Consider the following 21,749-nt stretch of genomic DNA (forward strand, 5'->3'; position numbering starts at 1 on the left):
CTTATTGAATGGCGGAGCAGGCTCGAGGGGCCGATTGGCCTACTCCTGCTCCTATTTCTTATGTTCTTATGTTCCGCCTCCATAGCCGCCTCCTCGGGGCTGACAAAATCCAGCCCTATGACTCTAAATCTCACAATGGAAAAATGACGATGCAAAATTGACGTCAGGAAAAGACCAGCTGGTCCATCAAGCGCGCCGACGTAAGAAAACTACTGAGCACTTGGTTTGAGTATAAAACAAGGCTTTAATCAACTGTTTCACAACCCATGAGATTCTAGTTGCATCACTCGTTCCTGGTTACAGAAACATCCTGAGCAGGCTGAGCCCACGCCCGAGTATTTATACTTTCCTTGGATGGCGCCACCAGCTGGCCACCCAGTGTTATCTCATGAGTCATTTCTACATGAATGGTAAGATTCATGACACGACCTATGATGGCCAGGGCATCATCACTAGATACCTCACCCCCGCCCAACCCCCTCCTCCTATCCTTCCCTTCCCCCCCACCCCCCACCCTAGTCACACATACACACACACACACACACACACACACATACACACCTGGATGAGCGCAGCTCCAACAACACTCAAGAAGCTCGACACCATCCAGGACAAAACAGCCCGCTTGATTGGCACCCCATCTACCACCTTAAAAATTCACTCCCTCCACCACTGGCGCACCATGGCTGCAGTGTGTACCATCTACAAGATGCACTGCAGCAACTCGCCAAGGCTTCTTCGACAGCACCTCCCAAACCCACGACCTCCTCCACCTAGAAGGACAAGGGTAGCAGGCGCACGGGAACACCACCACCTGCAAGTTCCCCTCTCCTGACTTGGAAATATATCGCCGATCCTTCATCGTCGCTGGGTCAAAATCCTGGCACTCCCTCCCTAACAGCACTGTGGGAGCACCTTCACCACACGGACGACAGCGGTTCAAGAAGGCGGCTCACCACCACCTTCTCAAGGGCAACTAGGGATGGGCAATAAATGCTGGCCCTTGCCAGCGACGCCCACATCCCATAAACAAATTTTAAAAAAACAGACACACCTCCCACACACACACACACCTCCCACATACACACCTCACACACACTCACACACACCTCACACACTCACACACACACACCTCACACACTCACACACACACACCTCACACACTCACACACACACACCTCACACACACTCACACACACACACACACCTCCCACACACACACACACCTCTCACACACACACACACACACCTCACACACACACACACACACCTCCCACACTCACACACACCTCCCACACACTCACACACACACACACACCTCACACACACACACACACACACACACCTCCCACACTCACACACACCTCCCACACACTCACACACACACCTCACACACACACACACACCTCACACACACCTCACACACACTCACACACACACACACACACCTCCCACACTCACACACACCTCCCACACACTCACACACACACACACACACACACACACACCTCCCACACACACACACACCTCCCACACACACACACACACACACACACCTCCCACACACTCTCACACACACACACATCTCCCACACACTCACACACACACACACACACACACACACACCTCCCACACACTCTCACACACACACACACCTCCCACACACTCACACACACACACACACCTCCCACACACTCACACACACACACACCTCCCACACACTCTCACACACACACACATCTCCCACACACTCACACACACACACACACACCTCCCACACACTCACACACACACACACACACACACACCTCCCACACACTCACACACACACACACACCTCCCACACACTCACACACACATCTCCCACACACACACACACACACACACACACACACACCTCCCACACACTCACACACACACACACACCTCCCACACACTCACACACACACACATCTCCCACACACTCACACACACACATCTCCCACACACACACACACACACACCTCCCACACACTCACACACACACACACCTCCCACACACTCACACACACACATCTCCCACACACACACACACACACACACCTCCCACACACTCTCACACACACACACATCTCCCACACACACACACACACACACACACACACACACACCTCCCACACACTCACACACACACACATCTCCCACACACTCACACACACACATCTCCCACACACACACACACACACCTCCCACACACTCACACACACACACACCTCCCACACACTCACACACACACACATCTCCCACACACTCACACACCCCCACACACTCACACACACACACACCTCCACACACACACACACCTCCCACACACTTCCCACACACACACACACCTCCCACACACACACACACACACCTCCCACACACACACACACCTCCCACACACACTCACACACACACACACATCTCCCACACACTCACACACACACACACACACCTCCCACACACTCACACACACACACATCTCCCACACACACACACACCTCCCACACACTCACACACCTCCCACACACTCACACACACACACACACACATCTCCCACACACTCACACACCTCCCACACACACACCTCCCACACACACACCACCCTCACACACACACACCTCCCACACACACACACACACACACACACACACACACACACACACACACACACACACCTCCCACACACTCACACACACACACACACACACACACCTCCCACACACTCACACACACACCTCCCACACACTCACACACACACACACACACACACCTCCCACACACTCACACACACACACACCTCCACACACCACACACACACACACACACACACACACACACACCTCCCACACACACACACACACACTCACACACACACACACACCACCTCACACTCACACACACACACACACACCTCCCACACACTCACACACACACACACACCTCCCACACACTCACACACACACACACACCTCCCACACACTCACACACACCTCCCACACACACACACACACCTCCCTCACACACACCTCCCACACACACACACACACACACACACACCTCCCACACACTCACACACACACACATCTCACACACACCTCCCACACACTCACACACACACACACCTCCCACACACTCACACACACCTCCCACACACTCACACACACCTCCCACACACACACACACACATCTCCCTCTCACACACACACACACACCTCCCACACACTCACACACACCTCCCACACACACACCTCCCACACACTCACACACACCTCCCACCACACACACCTCCCACACACTCACACACACACACACACCTCCCTCACACACACACACACACACACACACCCTCCCACACACTCACACACACACACATCTCACACACACCTCCCACACACTCACACACACACACACCTCCCACACACTCACACACACCTCCCACACACACACACACACATCTCCCTCTCACACACACACACACCTCCCACACACACCTCCCACACACACACCTCCCACACACTCACACACACCTCCCACACACACACCTCCCACACACTCACACACACACACACACCTCCCTCTCACACACACACACACACACACACCTCCCCCCCACACACACACACCTCCCACACACTCACACACACACACACACCTCCCTCTCACACACACACACACACACACACCTCCCACACACACACACACACCTCCCACACACACACACACACCTCCCACACACACACACACACACACACACACACCTCCCACACACACACTCACACACACACAATACAATACAATACAATACAAATCGCTTTATTGGCATGATAAGGTACATCTTATGTTGCCAAAGCATCAAAATACATTTATGGTTGAACACATAAACGCGGTTCCATTCATACAGTTGTATAAACAGGTATATCCCTGAGTTTATAAATATATTTTCGCCTTGTTTATATATACTCTTGTCTTAGTTTACTGGTTGTCCCTCTGTTCATGGCAAGCTGTAACATAGTGTGCCGCCAGTGTTACACAGCTTCTCTCCTCCCCCAGTAGGAATGGGAGTTTTTGGTTGTCAGTCAGATTTCTGAATTCAGGGCATATTTGTGAGAATTTTTGATAGAAATTCTCTCTGATGCCCTGATATTTTCCACAGGCTGTGAGGAAGTGCATCTCTGTCTCAACTACTCCCTGACTGCAGTGAGAGCATATCCTGTCTTCTCTTGGCAGCCTGGTCTGCCTGTGTCTGCCTTTTTCGATCGCTAGGCTATGTTCGCTAAGTCTGTACCTTGTCAAGGTTCTTCTCAGTTTGTTATCCTTTACCATGGTCAGGTAATCAGCTATGTTGTATTGTCTGTTTAGGGCCAAGTAGCAATTGAGTTTGCTTTGGGTTTTTGTTGTTTCTGCCCAATATGACAGATATTTTTCCTTTTGCTTAGCGACGATTGTGTTGGGTCGAATTCTTTGTGTTACCCTGTCACTGTCCTGGGGCTGGTTATTGTTAGTATTGTTATTAGTTACTTTATTGAGTCCCAGGACTAGTTGACTGAGGGTATTCTTCTTTATGGTCAGCTCTTGGCATTTCAGGGCGTCGTAGTGATAGCATTGGGGGTTGCTCATTTGTAGGTGATTCCAAAATTTGGTGGCTCTTTTTTGGATAGTGATTATTAATGGGTATTGGCCTAGTTCTGCCCTGCATGCGTTGTTTACTGTTTTCCTTTGAGTCCGGAGGATACTTTTACAGAATTCCGCATGTAGGATCTCAATTGGGTGTTTGTCCCATTTTGCAAAATCTTGTTGTGTTAGTGGTCCCCAGACCTCACTGCCATAGAGTGCAATTGGTTCAATTACTGATTTGAAAATTTTGAGCCAAATGCTAATTGGGATTTCTATTTGGATTGATTTTTTGATGGCATAGAAAGCCCTTCTTGCTTTCTCTTTCAGTTCATTCACAGCCAGTTTGAAGTTTCCCGTAGAACTGATTTTTAAGCCCAAGTATGTGTAGTGAGTGGTTTGTTCAATTTTGGTTGTTCCTACTGTGAAATTTATTGTGGGTCCATGTTGTTTGGATCTTTGCTGGAACACAAGGACTTTGGTTTTTTGGGGATTTATTGTCAGGGCCCAAGTCTGGCAGTACGACTCCAGCAGGTCCAGGTTCTGCTGTAGACCCTCCTTAGTTGGTGACAGCAGAACCAGGTCGTCGGCATAGAGGAGGAATTTAACCTTGGATTCATATAGGGTGAGGCCGGGTGCTGTAGATTGTTCAAGTAGTTTTGCCAATCCATTAATGTAAATATTAAAGAGTGTCGGGTGAGATTGGCGAGCCCTGCGTCACCCCCCGCCCCTGTGGGAAGTATTTTGTTTGTTTGTCTCCAATTTTAACTGCACATTTATTGTTTGTATACATTGATTTAATTACATCATATGTTTTACCTCCTACCCCGCTTTCGATAAGTTTCAGGAATAAACCGTCATGCCAGATGGAGTCGAAGGCCTTCTGGAAATCTACAAAGCATGCGTAGATTTTGCTTTTGTTATGGTGAACGTGTTTGTCAATTAGGGTCTGTAGGGTGAAGATATGATCGGATGTTCTATAGTTTGGCAGGAATCCAATTTGGCTTTTACTCAAGACATTGTGCTCTTCAAGGAAGTTTATAAGTCTTTTGTTTATGATGCTACAGAATACCTTCCCCAGGTTACTGTTTACACAGATGCCTCGATAGTTGTTTGGGTCGATTTTGTCCCCACTTTTGTATATGGGTGTTATGAGTCCTTTGTTCCAGATGTCAGGGAAATAACCGACACTCAGAACCAAGTTGAAGAGTTTTAGGATAGCCAGTTTCAGTTTGTCGTCTGCGTGTTTAATCATCTCATTTAGTATGCCGTCTGTCCCGCAAGCTTTTCCTGGTCGCAGGTCCTTGAGTTTTTTCAAGAAGTTCTTTTTCTGTTATTATGGCGTCTAGCGGGTTTTGGTTATCTTTTATGGCCATTTCAAGCTTTTCAAGTTTTTTGCGTATTTGGTGTTGCTCTGGTCCTAGTGTGTTTCTCTGGTATAATTTTTCAAAGTGGTTTACCCATGTGTCCCCCATTTTGAATGGACAAATCGTCGTGTTGTTTTTTGTGTAGTGTTTTCAAGTTGTCCCAGAAACAATTCGACTCAATGGATTCCTCCATGGAGCTGAGTGTATTCTTAATAAATTGCTCTTTTTTGGTCCTGAGTGTGTTTCTGTATTGTGTTAGCGTCTGACAATAAGTAAGGCGTAATTCCTCGTTTTCTGGATGTCTGTGTTTTTGGTTTGATAGTTTTCTAAGTTTTTTCCTCATGTTATGGCAATCATGGTCAAACCATTTTTCATAGTTTTTTGTTTTGGGTTTGTTCTTGCGAGCTTTCAAGTTTGCATTTGTTGCCAAATTATCAAAAATATTGTTTAGTTTACTAACTGCCCGGTTTACGCCTTCTTTATTGTGAGTGTATATGTTATCCAGAAAGGTGTCTAAGAGAGCTTGAGTTGATGCATTGCTAATTGTTTTCTGGTATTTTTCCGTGTCGTTTTTGGCCCATCTGTACGATTTTTTGGTGTTGTACAGTTTACTGGGTTGTGTTTCTATGTTGTTTGTTTCTGTCTTTTTGAGAAACATAGTAATTTGACTGTGATCTGACAGTGTTGTTTGTGGTTTGACTGTGAATGCTCTGAAAGAGGATGGGTCCAAGTCTGTAATCATATAGTCTACTGTGCTGCAGCCAAGAGGTGAGCAGTAGGTCGATCTTCCTAGGAGGTCTCCTATGAACCTACCATTGACAATGTACAGACCCAGGTTTCGACAGAGCTGTAGTAGCTGTTTACCGTTGGTATTTGACTGCTTGTCGCAGTTATGCCTGTATGGAAGGGAAGGGATGTCAAAGTGGTTATTCCCGAATACGTAATTGTTTCCCTGATTATTGGTGAAGTCTGTTCTTCGCCCGTTCTTGAATTGAGGTTCCCACAGATCAACACGTTCCCCCTGGGCCTGGTATTGGATAATTTCCCCCTCCATGTTGGAGAAGGTGTCCTCTTTGTAGTACGGGGAATCGATTGGAGGGATATAAAGTGCGCAAATGTAAACATCTTGGTGTTTGAGATAATCTCCCTCTCAAGTTTGAGCCACATATGGTTTTCGCCCTTTTTTATAAATTTGATGTAATTCTTAAGTTCTGTTTTAAACCAGATCAGTATGCCTCCGGAGTCTCTGCCTTGGGTTACACTTGGTAATTTATTGGAGGGGACCACTAGCTCAGTGTACCCTTGGGGACAGCCGGTGTGTCCTTTTCCTTTATACCAAGTTTCCTGTAAAATGATAATATCTAGATCTTTAGTTTCCTCTATGAACTCTGGGGTCCTACTCTTCGCTTCTCGCAGTGAAGAGCGTAGACCTTGGATATTCCAGGTCGAAATATATAAGGATTTCATGTTAAGTTTTATCTTTTTCTATGATAGGTTAAAGAGTGGTACGTGTTTGTCGTGTCTAAGTGTGGGGAAAAAAAAGATCACCCCAGTTGTCTACAAAAGTTAATACAATTTGGTTACAGTTCTTTCTATTAATTAGTCCTTGATCCATAAGGCGGAAGTAGATGCTGCTGCACATCTGCTTATTGTCTCTTAATGGATTGTTTCTGTCTGAGGTATTGCGTACGTCCTGTGCATCTCTCCCTCTGTCTGGCTGGTAGCGGTCCTATTCCCCTGTGGGACAGGAGTGGTGCAGGTCTGATAATGTTGTTTTGCATGGGGATCCTCTCCCTCTCACACACACACACACACACACCTCCCCCACACACACACACACCTCCCACACACACACACACACACACACACACACACACCTCCCACACACACACACACACCTCCCACACACACACACACACACACACACACACACCTCCCACACACACACCCCACACACACACACACATCTCCCACACACTCACACACACTCACACACACACACACACCTCCCACAGCCACGTAATCTCCTGGGGGAGGCAAAAAAACAGAGAAAAAATCCCAGGGCCAATAAGGGAGAACATTCTCTGGAAAATTCCTCTCCCGACCCTCCTCAGGCAATGGAAACCAGTCCAGGAGATCACACGGACCAAGTGTTATCAATAAAGACACTCACCTTCTCTATGATGCGATCTCTGCGCCAGTCAGGAACCGGTCCAGCTCCCTCTTAAAGGCTACAGAGAGTCAGCACCCACCGCACCAGCCCGCAATGTATTCCAGAGGCTCAACACTCTCTAGGAAAAGAAGAACTGCTCAACATCCAGTCTATTCCTACTCTTGCATACTTTAAACTCGTGTCCCCCAGTCCTTCCCAATCTGTTAAACTGGAATTCTCTATCACTAGGGATGCTATCCAGCCCTTCAATTATTTTATCGACCTCTGTCAGGTCGCCGCTAAGTCTATGCTGCTCTAAAGAACCATGAAAGTTGCCGCATTGCCAGAAAGAAACTCCAACTGATTCACCAACGTCCTTCGGGGTGGTGAGCCGACCCGTGACTCTAATCCCGCACTAACTGGTTGTGGCTCGACATCCTCTGAAATCGCCCAGCCAGACGCTCGGTTGTGCAAACAGCTGCTCATCCTCCATCTCAGGGCATCTAGGGTTGGGAATTGGGGTCGATTTTGACCCCACTCGCTCAGCAGAAACCTGGCGGGCGGGCGGACAGTTAAAACCGCCCTGGCTCTTAACCTGTCTGAAAGCCACCATGATCGCAACATCTGCCATTTTAACCTGCTCTCCTGCAAGGACAGGCGCCCGGAGCCAACTTCTTTACATATGCATGTTGCGGCCCAATGGCATCATTGAGACCCGACTGTAATTTTAACTCGGGCCTGAGCGGGGATTCCACCTGCAGTTAAAAAATTGGGCCCACTGAGAACAAATACAACAAAATTGCAGTGAAGTTTCTTCTGAACTTTCTTAAATGAGAACCTTGCCTTCTAAGGAAGCTGATAACAGTCGAGGATTTGATGGGCCTAAATCATCAATCAAATGCCAGCAATAGGTAGGGATAAATCAATAAGTGGACCACAAACCACTTATAATCTTCCACTTATTGGCAGGTTGGGGGATTGCCTGAGGATGTGATAGAGTGCTATACAAATGCAAGTTCTATTTGTCGTTAGAGGGACAGGAGTAGGCTGTTCAGCCCCTCCAGCCTGTTCCCCCATTTAATTAGATCATGGCTGATCTCATCTCCATTTACCTGCCTTTGTTCCATATTCCTTGATACCCTTACCTAACAAAAAAAAATCTGTCGCTCTCAGTCTTGGAAGCTCCAATTGACCCCCAACATCCATGGCCTTTTTTTGCCGGGGTGGTGGGGGAGAGTTGTAGATTTCCACGACCCTGTGTGTGGAACAAGTGCCTCCTGAGTTCCCTCCTGAAAGGCCTAGTTCTTATTTGAAGATTATGCTCTCTTGTTCTGGATTCCCTCACCAAATGAAAGTAGTTTGGCTCTGTCTACCCTATCGAATCATATTAAATACCTCGATTAGATTGGCTTGGATTAATGATTAAGTTAATGAGAGAGAAAAATGTTGCAGGAAAATACGGTAAGGGAAACGACAGTGGATTATACACGGTACATTGTAACAAGGATAAAGTGTGAAGGAGGATTAGATTTAGTTTGTATATATGGGAGATATGCTGATTAGGACTAAGGATAATGCACAATGGTTAATGCTGATCCACACCTCAAACTCCAACATCGAAGAATGGCTGTACTCGTTATAACCCATTAAACCGCCCCTACAGCCCTGTTGTAATGCTGTAAAAAAAACAAAAAACCTGTTCGATTTGAGTGATGAGATTTAATCCCTGTTCTGGAATTATTTAGCTGTCATGAGAACATAAGGATTAGGAGCAGTAGCAGGCCATACAGTGGCTGGAACTTGCTTCGCCATTCAGTAAGATCATGGCTGAACTTCTACATCAAGACAGAGAGCGATAGATTTTTGGATATTAAGGGAATCAAGGGATTTGGGGATAGGGCGGGAAGGTAGAGTTGAGGTAGAAGATCAGCCATGATCTCATTGAATGGCGGGGCAGGCTCGAAGGGCCGAATGGCCTACTCCTGCTCTTATTTCTTATGTTCTTATCAACTCTACTTTCCCGCCCGATCCCCATATCCTTCGATTCCCTTAGTGCCCAAAAATCTATCGATCTCAGTCTTAAATACACTCAACGGTTCAGCATCTACAGCCCTCTGGGGTAGAGAATTCTAAAGATTCCCAACCCTCTGAGTGAAGAAATTCCTCCTCATCTCAGTCCTAAATGGCCAACCCCTTAACCTGAACCCTAGTTCTAGACTCTCCAGACAGCAGAAACAGCCTCTCAGCATCTACCCTGTCAAACCCTCTAGGAATTCCAGCCAGGGTTGCATGCAGAGACCTCACCATCCTTACGCCTTACAGATGTTTCAACAATGAGGGGGACCATTGCTCCCCTTGTGTCTCTTCTTCTTCTTAGGCAGCCCCTCGGGAACCGAGGATGACTTGCTTCCACATTAAAAATGAGTTCTCAGGTGACTGATGAGTCCAATGTGGGACCTACAGTCTCTGTCACAGGTGGGGCAGACGGTGGTTGAAGGGGCGGGTGGGTGGGGTGCTTGGGTTGACATGCGCTCCTTCCGCTGTTTGCGCTTGGCTTCCGCTTGCTCCCGGCGAAGAGACTCGAGGTATTCATAGATACATAGATACATAGAAGATAGGAGCAGGAGTAGGCCATTCGGCCCTTCGTGCCTGCTCCGCCATTCGATGAGATCATGGCTGATCCTTTAATTCAGTATCCCGTCCCCGCCTTCTCTCCGTAACCCTTAACCCCTTTTGCCCGTAGAAATATATCTAATTCCCTCTTAAATATATTTAATGAGCTGGCGTACACTGCCCTCTGTGGCAATGAGTTCCACAGGTTCACCACTCTCTGAGTGAAGAAATTCCCCCTCATCTCTGTCCTAAATGGTTTAGCCCTTATCCTTAAATTATGTCCTCTAGTTCTGTTCTCACCCGCCAAGGGAAACATTCCTTCTGCATCCAGTCTGTCTAGACCTGTCTAGACCTGTCAGAATTTTATACACTTCTATGAGGTCCCCTCTCAATCTTCTAAACTCCAGTGTGTACATCCCTAAACTACATAGTCTCTCCTCATAGGTCATTCCCGCCATTCCTGGTATCAGCCTGGTGAATCGCCGCTGCACCCCCTCCATGGCATTCGGCGCCTTCCCGGATGCTTCTCCTGCACTTTGTGCGGTCTTGGGCCAGGGATTCCCAGGTGTCGGTGAGGATGTTGCACTTTTTCAAGGAGGCTTTGAGGGTGTCCTTGAAGCGTTTCCTCTGCCCACCTGGGGCTCTGTTGCCGTGTCGGAGCTCCGAGTAGAGCGCTTGTTTCGGGAGTCTTCCCATTGGAGCCATCAACTCTAATCCCAATTGGCCTCAGAGCCCCTGGACTAGGAAATCGGGAGGAGGGATGGTGACTCCTGTTGAAAATGTGCAAGCATGAGGTTTAGGTGCGATTTAGATGGGGTTCAAGTGCGATGCTCCTCACAGTTGAATGTCCTGCAGACAACTCACTGTCAGGCAGCCATGTGACAAGTGGTCACTTGGGTAAGGTGCTGGAGGGCAGCATGGAATGTGGGTACAGTAGTGCAGTGGTTATGTTATTGGACTAGTAATCTAGTGGCTTGGAATACTAATTCAGAAGAACCCGAGTTTAAATCCCACCATGGCAGTTTGAGAATTTAAATTCAGTTCTTTAAAAATCTGGAAATAAAAACCGATATCAGCAAAAGTGACTGAACGGAAGCTGAGGGGATTGGCGCAAGAACCCATCTGGTTCACTAATGTCCTTTAGGGAAGGAAACCTGCCGTCCTTACCCGGTCTGGGCCTATATGTGACTCCAGTCCCACAGCAATGTGGTCGACTCTTAATTGCCCTCTGAAATGGTCCAGCGAGACACTCAGTTGTATCAACAGTGCTCAGGGAAAACTAAGGATGGGCAATAAATGCCAGCGATGCCCACATCCTGAAAATTAATAATGAAAAATAAAAGCCTCGCCCCAGCTTGAGTCAGTTTTTTTTAAGCAGAGGTTTGGGTTGAGTTGCAGGAGGGGGGGGGGGGGGGTAATGTTTTAAAAAATGTATCACTTTTTTCACAAGGATGTTGCCTTTTAAGGTACCTGGAGCAAGACGAGTCAGCTGTGGCTCAGTAAGTAGCACCCTCACCTCTGAGTCAGAAGGGTGGGGGTTCACAGTCCCACTCCATGAGACTTGTAGTACAACAAATCTAGGTTGACTCTCCAGCGCAGTGCTGAGGGAGTGCTGCTCTGTCGGAGGTGCCGTCTTTCGGATGAGACGTTAAACCGAGGCCCCCGTCTGCTCTTTCAGGTGGACGTAAAAGATCCCATGGTACTATTTTGAAGAAGAGCAGCGGGGAGTTCTCCCCGGTGTCCTGGTCAATATTTTTCCCTCAATCAACATCACAAAAACAGATTATCTGGTCATTATCACATTGCTGTTTGTGGGAGCTTGCTGTGCGCAAATTGGCTGCCGTGTTTCCTACATTACAACAGTGACTACACTTCAAAACGTACTTCATTGGCTGTGAAGCGCTTTGAGATGTCCTGAGGTCATGAAAGGCGCTGTATACATGCAAATCTGTCTTTTTGTTGTCTTGGTAATAACAGGCTCTTGGGATATTCACAGTCACGAGTACTTGTCTTTCAAAGCAGTAATGCTAAATGCAGGGAGGACCCTTTAAAGTTGAATGAAAATGTAATTCTCCTCTCGCCTTGCTTCACACCTTCGCAAACAAATTAAGAATTTAAATGGCAACAGAATTTGCCCTGTGACATTACTGTGGTGTAGAACCATTTGCCAGACTTGCCTTGTACAATGGGCGAATGACTATTTGCTCCATGGCCTCGCCCCTCCCTAGCTCTGTAAGCTCCTCCAGCCCCACAACCCCCCGCGATCTCTGCGCTCCTCTAATCCTGGCCTCTTGCGCATCCCCCAATTTTAACCGTTCCAACATTGGGGGCCCTGCCTTCAGCTGCCTTGGCCCTGAACTCTGGAATTCCCTCCCTAAAACCTCTCCGCCTCTCTACCTCTCTCTCCTCCTTTAAGACGCTCCTTAAAACTTATCTCTTTGACCAATCTTTTAGTCATCTGTCCCAATATCTCCTTACGTGGCTCGGTGTCAAATTTTGCTTGATAACACTCTTGATGTTAAAGGCTGATATAGATGCATCTTGTTATTCAATCTGCATTTCAATAACAATCCTGCCTCTCTTTCTCTCTTCACAGATTTGAGGCCCTGGGTGTCGAATTTTAGCTTTCCTGGAGTGTATGACTACTCCCAATTGGCAATTGATCGCAACAGAAATCAGCTGATCATTGGAGCTAGGTAACGTACAACACTGTCCATGGTGATTGCCCTGCTGAGCTTTGCTTTCTTCTAAGTGCCAATGACACTGCCCTATCCACTCTTTCTCCTCCCAGTGAAGACTTCGCGCACCATCTCCTACTCTTAACTCATTCTTTGCCAGGATCTGAATCTCGTAGAATTCCTTGCCCCCCCCACCCCTCCCACCTGCTTCAAGCTTCCCTTCCTAGTACAACCTTATTAAACCCACATTAAACAGGAAAAGCTGGAAAACACTCAGCCGGTCAGGAAGCATCTGTGGAGAGAGAGAAACAAGAGTTAACGTTTCAGCTCAAAGTATTATAAAGTATCTACAGCACAGAAACAGGCCATTCGGCCCTACTGGTCCATGCCAGTGTTTGTGCTCCACACGAGCCTCCTCCCGCCCCACTTCATCTAACCCCATCAACATATCCTTCAGGTCGATGGCCTTTTATCAGAACTGGAAGAAGTTGGGTCTTCTCTGCATTCAATAAGTTGATGGGATGAGATGAAGAGGGGTGGGAGGAGGCTCGAGTGGAGCATAAACACCGGCATGGGCCTGTTGGGTCGAATGGCCTGTTTCTGTGCTGTAAATTCTATGTAAGTTAGAGATTTAACAGTTTTTAAGCAAGTGCAGAGCCAGCGATAGGGGGTTGGGGGGGCGGGGTGGGGGGGCTGCGGGGGAGAAAAGGACAAAAGATCTGCAATAGGGTGGAGAGCAGGAGTGATTCAATGACAAAAGGAAGAATGGCGCCAAAGGGGGCGACAGAAGAACCTTTTTAAACCTATCACTGTTTTGATTTATCTTATTTTCTCTCCTAATCTTTTCAAAGTTCAGGTGTCCTGAACTGTAGGGCTTGATCCTTCCTATACCTGGGTCTCAACACTCGCTTACCTCAGGAGCAATGATACTTCTGCCAGCTGTTTAAGATAGGCTGTCGCGTGTTTCCACCAGGAATGGTTGGCTCCACATTGGCTCGCCAATTTGTCCAAAGTTACAAAGTCCCATTGCAATCCCTGGAACCTCTCCATGGTATTTGGACCATCTCCCAAACAGCGACCTCGTTGGAGCAGCGTGGAGCTAGGACTTATTGGGCGGGTTTTTACATAGAATTACATAGGAGGTTATGTTGATGGGGTGAGATGAAGAAGCGTGGGAGGAGGCTCGTGTGGAGCATAAGCGCTAGCATGGATCTGTTGGGCTGAATGGCCTGTTTCTTTGCTGTAAATACTTTGTAGAATGTACAGCACAGAAACAGGCCATTCGGCCCAACTGGTCTGTGCCGGTGTTTATGCTCCACACGAGTCTCCTCCCACCTCTCTTCATCTCACCCCATCAACATAACCTCCTATTCCTTTCTCCCTCATCTAGCTTCCCCTTAAATATATCTATGCTAATCGCCTCAACCACTGCCTGTGGTAGCGAGTTCCACATTCTAACCACTCTCTGGGTAAAGAAGTTTCTCCTGAATTCCCTATTGGGTTTATTAGTGACTATCTTATATTAATGGCTCCTAGTTTTGGTCTCACCCCCGCCCCCCCCCCCCCACAAATGGAAACATCTTCTCTACTTCTACCCTATCGAACCCTTTCAGAAAGACCTCTACCGGGTCACCCCTCGGTCTTTTTTTTAAGAGAATAGAGCCCCAGCCTGTTCAGCCTTTCCTGATCGTTATAACCTCTCAGTTCTGGTATCATTCTTGTAAATCTTTGTTGCACCTTTTCCAGTGCCTCTATATTATTTCTGCAATACGGAGACCCAAACTGTGCACAGTTCTCCAAGTGTGGTCTAACCAAGGTTCTATACAGGTTTCTGTCCGTATGAGAAATTTGATGGGTTTTAAGAAAGTAGACAAAAGGGGAGGTGTTTGAATGAAAAATACCCTTTCCACACTCTGTTTCCCCTTTGTTAAGAACCCTCTTCAAAATAACAACTTTTTATCTGACTGTGTGCCATAACAGGGTAACCTGCCAAGTACATGTAAATCTAGTCATCAGATTGACTATCAATCAGATGGCGACTCCAGTTTTCTGATTGTTTTATTTTTCTACAGCTGAGCAGTAAACATGCGATTCCCGAGAGGCTTATTATCAGATGGCCTAGTTTAACTGATACAGTTTTAACATCTCTGTCTCCGTTTCCTGACGAGTTAGTTTACTGTTTTGATCGCTCTCTCTTTCGTCTTTATTTTCTTCTTCCCTTCGCCCTCTTTCTCGTTCTCTCTGATTTCTCTTTCTTTCTCTCCCCCTCCCCCTTTCTCCCTTGCTCTCTAACTCTTTATCTCTGTTGCTCTCTTTCTATTTACAGGAAACTGTGTGTTATCCGGAGGCTAAATGTCCGGCAAGCTCGAGCCACCGGCAAAAATCAGGAGCCATTTTGTTAGGTTTTTTTTTCTTCTTGTGGCTTTTTTTTCCAACAGTCAGGCTCTGCAAAGTCTCTCTAGCTTAGCAACAGCTTCAGAGAGACGCTTCCAAGGTACGGGCCGACTGTTTAGAAGCTGTTGCTAAGCAACAGTGTTTGTTGTCAGATATGGAGATAAAAAGATTGATTAAGAAAGGGAAGATAGATTATGAAAGTAAATTAGCAAAAAATATAAAAACAGATAGTAAGAGTTTTTATAGTTATATAAAAAGAAAAAGGGTGGCTAAAGTAAATGTTGGTCCCTTAGAGGATGAGACTGGAAAATTAATGGTGGGAAATATGGAGATGGCAAAAACACTGAATTAATATTTTATATCAGTCTTTACAGTAGAAGACACTAAGAATATCCCAACACTGGACAAACAGGGGGCTCTAGGGGGGGAGGAGCTAAACACGATCAAAATCACTAAGGAAGTGGTACTCGGTAAAATAATGGGACTCAAGGCGGATAAATCACCTGGACCTGATGGCTTACATCCTAGGGACTTGAGAGAAGTGGCGGTAGGGATTGTGGATGCATTGGTAATAATTTTCCAAAACTCCCTGGACTCGGCAAAGGTCCCGGCAGACTGGAAAACTGCTAATGTAACACCCTTATTTAAAAAAGGCAGTAGACAGAAGGCTGGAAACTATAGACCGGTTAGCCTAACATCTGTGGCAGGTAAAATTTTGGAGTCCATTATTAAGGAGACAGTAACAGGACATTTGGATAATCATAATTTAATAGGACAAAGTCAGCATGGTTTTATGAAGGGGAAGTCATGTTTGACAAATTTGCTGGAGTTCTTTGAGGAAGTAACATATAGGGTGGATAAAGGGGAACCAGTGGACGTAGTGTATTTAGACTTCCAAAAGGCATTTGACAAGGTGCCACACAAAAGATTATTGCTTAAGATAAAAAATCACGGGATTGGGGGTAATATTCTGGCATGGATAGAGGATTGGCTATCTAACAGAAGGCAGAGATTTGGGATAAATGGTTCATTCTCAGACTGGCAATCAGTAACTAGTGGTGTTCTGCAAGGGTCAGTGCTGGGTCCCCAACTCTTTACAATCTATATTAACGATTTGGAGGAGGGGACCGAGTGTAACATATCAAAGTTTGCAGATGATACTAAGATGGGAGGGAAAGTAGTGAGTGAGGAGGACATAAAAAACCTGCAAGGGGACATAGACAGGCTAAATAAGTGGGCAGAGATTTGGCAGATGGAATACAATACTGGAAAGTGTGAGGTTATGCACTTTGGCAGGAAAAATCGTAGAGCAAGTTATTATCTTAATGGCAAGAAACTGGAAAGTACTGAAGTACAAAGGGATCTGGGGGTCCTGGTGCACGAAACTCAAAAGGTTAGTATGCAGGTGCAGCAAGTGATTAAGAAGGCCAATGGAATGTTGGCTTTCATTGCTAGGGGGATAGAATATAAAAATAGGGAGGTATTGCTTCAGTTGTACAAGGTATTGGCGAGACTGCACCTGGAATACTGCGTACAGCTTTGGTGTCCATACTTAAGAAAGGACATACTTGCTCTCGAGTCAGTACAAAGAAGGTTCACTCGGTTAATCCCGGGGATGAGGGGATGGACATATGAGGAGAGGTTGAGTAGATTGGGACTCTACTCATTGGAGTTCAGAAGAATGAGAGGCGACCTTATTGAAACATATAAGATTGTGAAGGGGTTGGATCGGGTGGATGCGGGGAGGATGTTCCCGATGATGGGTGAAACTAGAACTAGGGGGCATAGTCTTAGAATAAGGGGCTGCTCTTTCAAAACTGAGATGAGGAGGAACTACTTCACTCAGAGGGTGGTAGGTCCATGGAATATGCTGCCCCAAAAAGCTGCAGAAGCTACATCATTACATAAATTTAAAACAGAAATAGACAGTTTCCTAGAAGTAAAGGGAATTAAGGGTTACGGGGAGCGGGCAGGAATTTGGACATGAGTCTAGGTTCGGATCGGACATGGCCCTGTGGGTAGCGAAGCGGGCCCAGGGGCCGTGTAGCCTGATCCTGCTCCTATTTCGTGTGTCTAATTCTGTTAGATTCAGGAGATAGTTCTGTGATAGTAGATTGGCGGTTAGGATCAGATCGGCCATGATCTTATTGAATGGCGGAGCAGGCTCGAGGGGCCGATTGGCCTACTCCTGCTCCTATTTCTTATGTTCTTAAAAAGCTCCATATGCTTCAACATTAACGGTGGTGTGCCCGGCAGTTTTGAGGGAACAGCAACAGCTCGGTCCCGTCGGTGCCGGATAGCACAAAGTTTCCTGTACTCTCTTTTTTTCTCCTCTTTCCTTTCTCTCCTGTATATTTTCTTTCTTTTTCTCCTTTCTTTTATTCCCGCTTCTCTATTTTCTCTCCTTTTTTTCTCTCCTTTCTTTTCTCTCTCCTCTCTTTACTCTCCTTTCTTTCTCGTGCTCTGTCTCGGTATCTCTTTTACACATTTACTTCTGTCAGCAGTCCCCTTCTTTCCCTCTTGCACTCTTTCTTTTGCTTTGCACACACACTCCCTCTCTCTCTCCCCCCTCATACTCTTTTGCTTTCTTGCTATTTTCTTCTTTCTTCCTGTACCACTCTTATCTTTTCTCTGTCTTGCTTTCTCTCATTGCGTTGCCCTGGATCTCTCCTGCTCAGCCCATGCCAAATTTCCCTGCGTGCGATATGCACCGAGGATGTTGCATTTTAAACAGCCTCTTACACACTTTCAGATTTTCCCAGAAGTATTGTGCAGGGTTACCCCATATTGGTTGTGGAATTTTGTAGGTTGAATTTTGAAAAACCTGTAACCAACAGATAACCAGTTTGATTTTCAATATTGGAGTGTTTATATGTGACTGTCCTTTTACAGAAACTACCTCTTTCGTCTCACTCTGGATAATGTCTCTCTTATACAGGTAAGCTCTACTGACTCTCCGACCTCCATGGTTATTAAAGGTATCTCAGCTAAACCAGCCCAATAACACAAAGAGCTGTGTGCATGGGTGCATTAGCTGAATAATTCCAATAGGTTAAAGGGGCCAAATGCTTTAATTCTTGGCCTAATGCAAAATTGTTGAATTAACTGGTATTATTGTGTACACTTGGCATTTTCCAGGAAGACAACTTTTTATCTAGCACAGGTACTGAGCCATGTTGATGAAGAAGGGGTCAAGTTTGACCTTTGAACACGGTTGTGCTTGCTGCCAGGAAGGCAGAAGTCTTAACCGTCTCCATTCCTACAGCTTCCCCCAAACTCGCCATTCCTCCAACTCCGACCTCTTGTGCGCCCTGCCTCCTTTTCCCCACCATTGGTGGCTGTGCTTTCAGCCACCTAAGCCCCACGCGCCGGAATTTCCTCCCTAAAACCTGTTGCCTCGCCTCCTTTAAGACCTTCCTTAAAACCTACCTCTTTGACCAAACCCCCTCCTAATATCGCCTCCTTCGGCTCGTCGTCCATTTTTTGATTTTTGCCCCCGTGAAGGACCGTTTTTCTACAATAACGGTGATATATAAATGCAGGTTGCTGTTGCACAGTTGGCCTCAGTGTCCTGGGTGGCGAATGGTGGTGGGGTTGGGGGCGGTGGGGGGGGGTGGTGGCGGTGGAAAGAAGTCAGCCAGCACGCCCTCTTCCAATAGCTTTCCAGTGACCCGTACTGGAGAGAGCACGCCTGCAGTCCTTAGTCTTCCCCTCAATATCTGCTCTCCAGGAAACTCGGGCAAACCATCTGGGAAAGAAAGAAAGTTCTGAATTCATTATTGGATTTATTAGCAATTACCGTAGATTTTGTCTCCCTGGAAACATCTTCTCTACGTCTACCCTATCAAACCTTTTCATAATCTTAGAGACCTCTGTCAGGTCATCCCGCAACCTTTATTCTAGAGAAAAGAGCCCCAGCTTGTTTAGCATTTCCGGATAGTTCTAACCTCTAGGTTCTGCTATCATCATTGTAAACCTTTCTTGCACCTTCTTCTCCAGTGCTTCTAAGTAAGGGAACGGTGCAGTGTGAAGTTAGTCGGAGTTTAATTGCTTCCTTAGGATGTGCATCAGAATCAAGAATGAAATGACTGATGTCAGTCTTTTTCGGTGCGATTGTTGAAGGTGCACCTGGGAGCATAACCCCCCCCCCCCCCCGCCCCCGACTGGAACTACCCCCCCCCCACCCCCCCCCCCACTGGAACTACCTCCCACCCCCCCCCCCCACTGGAACTACCCCCCCCCCCATTGGAACTAACCTGCCCCCACCCCACCCCCACTGGAACTAACCCCCCCCCCCCCCCACCCCATCCCCGACTGGAACTACCCGCCCCCCCCCCATTGGAACTATCACCCCCGCCCCCCACCCCCACTCCCCCCGACTGGAACTACCCGCCCCCCCCATTGGAACTAACCCCCCCCACCCCCCCCCCACTGGAACTAACCCCCCCCCCCGACTGGAACTACCCCCCCCATTGGAACTAACCTGCCCCCACCCCACCCCCACTGGAACTATCACCCCCCCCCCCCGACTGGAACTACCCCCCCCCCCCCATTGGAACTAACCTGCCCCCACCCCACCCCCACTGGAACTAACCCCCCCCCACCCCACCCCCACTGGAACTATCACCCCCCACCCCACCCCCACTGGAACTAACCCCCCCCCCCACCCTCACTGGAACTAACCCCCCCCACCCCCACCCCCCCACCCCACCCCCACTGGAACTATCACCCCCCCACCCCACCCCCACTGGAACTAACCCCCCCCCCCCACACTGGAACCAACACCAACGCCCCCTCCTCCCCTCCCCTCACTGGATTCCCCCCACCCCCCGCCCCACTAAACCCACTTCCTCTGCCCTGGCTGCAAGTTCCCACTGGCAGGCCCAGGATTTCATGGGAAAATGGCCCTATGCTTCCTGACGCCTGTCCTTAACTTTCCCTTTGCAACCCTGAAAGTTCCACTTCAGTTTACGTGAAAGTGTTATTCCAGCTTTCCTTTCCCCATCCCGTTGTTTCTGTATCCCCTCATGAGGTCAATCTAAAAGCCGTCCTTACGGAGATATTTGTCCGTCCTTGAAACTTTCCATCATTGTTCCATTTTTCCACAATTGCAAAGCCCGTGTCGATTGCAAGTTGTGTTCCTGTTCTGCAAACAACTGCTCTTCCGCGGAGTGTTTGAGCCATTGATTGATGGGAAGAGGGGAATAAAGCAATATTCTCTGCTGAGAAACCTGTTTTATTCCCTTTGTGCTCCAAACCACAAGCACTGACCTCCTCTCACAGCGCTGACCCAGGACTGTGTGTATTGAAGTGGGTTGGTTATAACATGTAACCAGTATTTCATGCATTAATGTAAATGGACCCAACTCAACCACACATACAATGACCAAAATAAGCTTTTTTGTCTTTTCTGAGTGAGGGACATTTATCTTAGAATATCTCTGCATGTATGCGATTGTTTAAAGGTGTCTGCTGTCTCTCTCTGTCTCTTTCTCTCTTTCTCTGTTTATGTCTGTGTCTCTCTCTTTCTCTGTGTGCGTGTCTCTTTCTATATCTCTCTTTCTCTTTGTCTCTTTTTCTCTCTTCCCACCTGTCTCTCTCTTATAAAATTCTAACAGGACTAGACAGACTAGTTGCAGGAAGGATGTTCCCGATGGCGGGGGAGTCCAGAACCAGGGGTCATAGTCTAAGGATAAGGGGTAAGCCATTTAGGACAGAAATGAGGAGGAATTTATTCACCCAGAGAGTGGTGAACCTGTGGAATTCTCTACCACAGAAGACAGCAGAGGCCAATTCATTAAATATATTCAAGAAGGAGTTGGATATATTTCTTAAGGCTAAAGGGATCAAGGGATATGGGGAGAAAGCAGGGACAGGGTACTGAGTGTGGAGGATCAGCCATGATCTCAT

The 21,749-nt window shown here is 47.3% G+C and overlaps 1 protein-coding gene across 4 annotated transcripts in view; it reads left to right on the forward strand.

Moving 5' to 3' along the window:
• Nucleotides 1-21,749, forward strand: part of sema5ba (sema domain, seven thrombospondin repeats (type 1 and type 1-like), transmembrane domain (TM) and short cytoplasmic domain, (semaphorin) 5Ba) — a 423,201-nt gene that overhangs the window by 208,498 nt on the left and 192,954 nt on the right. For all 4 annotated transcript variants that reach the window (XM_085986838.1, XM_085986837.1, XM_085986839.1 and 1 more), the window contains 2 exons: nucleotides 13,364-13,463; nucleotides 18,732-18,777. In XM_085986838.1, coding sequence (XP_085842964.1) covers nucleotides 13,364-13,463; nucleotides 18,732-18,777 — 146 coding nt within the window. The remainder of the gene's footprint in view (nucleotides 1-13,363; nucleotides 13,464-18,731; nucleotides 18,778-21,749) is intronic.

This window comes from Somniosus microcephalus, chromosome 4, assembly GCF_052327205.1.
Source record: "Somniosus microcephalus isolate GS21.2 chromosome 4, FLI_Smic_1.0, whole genome shotgun sequence".
Classification (NCBI taxonomy): domain Eukaryota; kingdom Metazoa; phylum Chordata; class Chondrichthyes; order Squaliformes; family Somniosidae; genus Somniosus; species Somniosus microcephalus.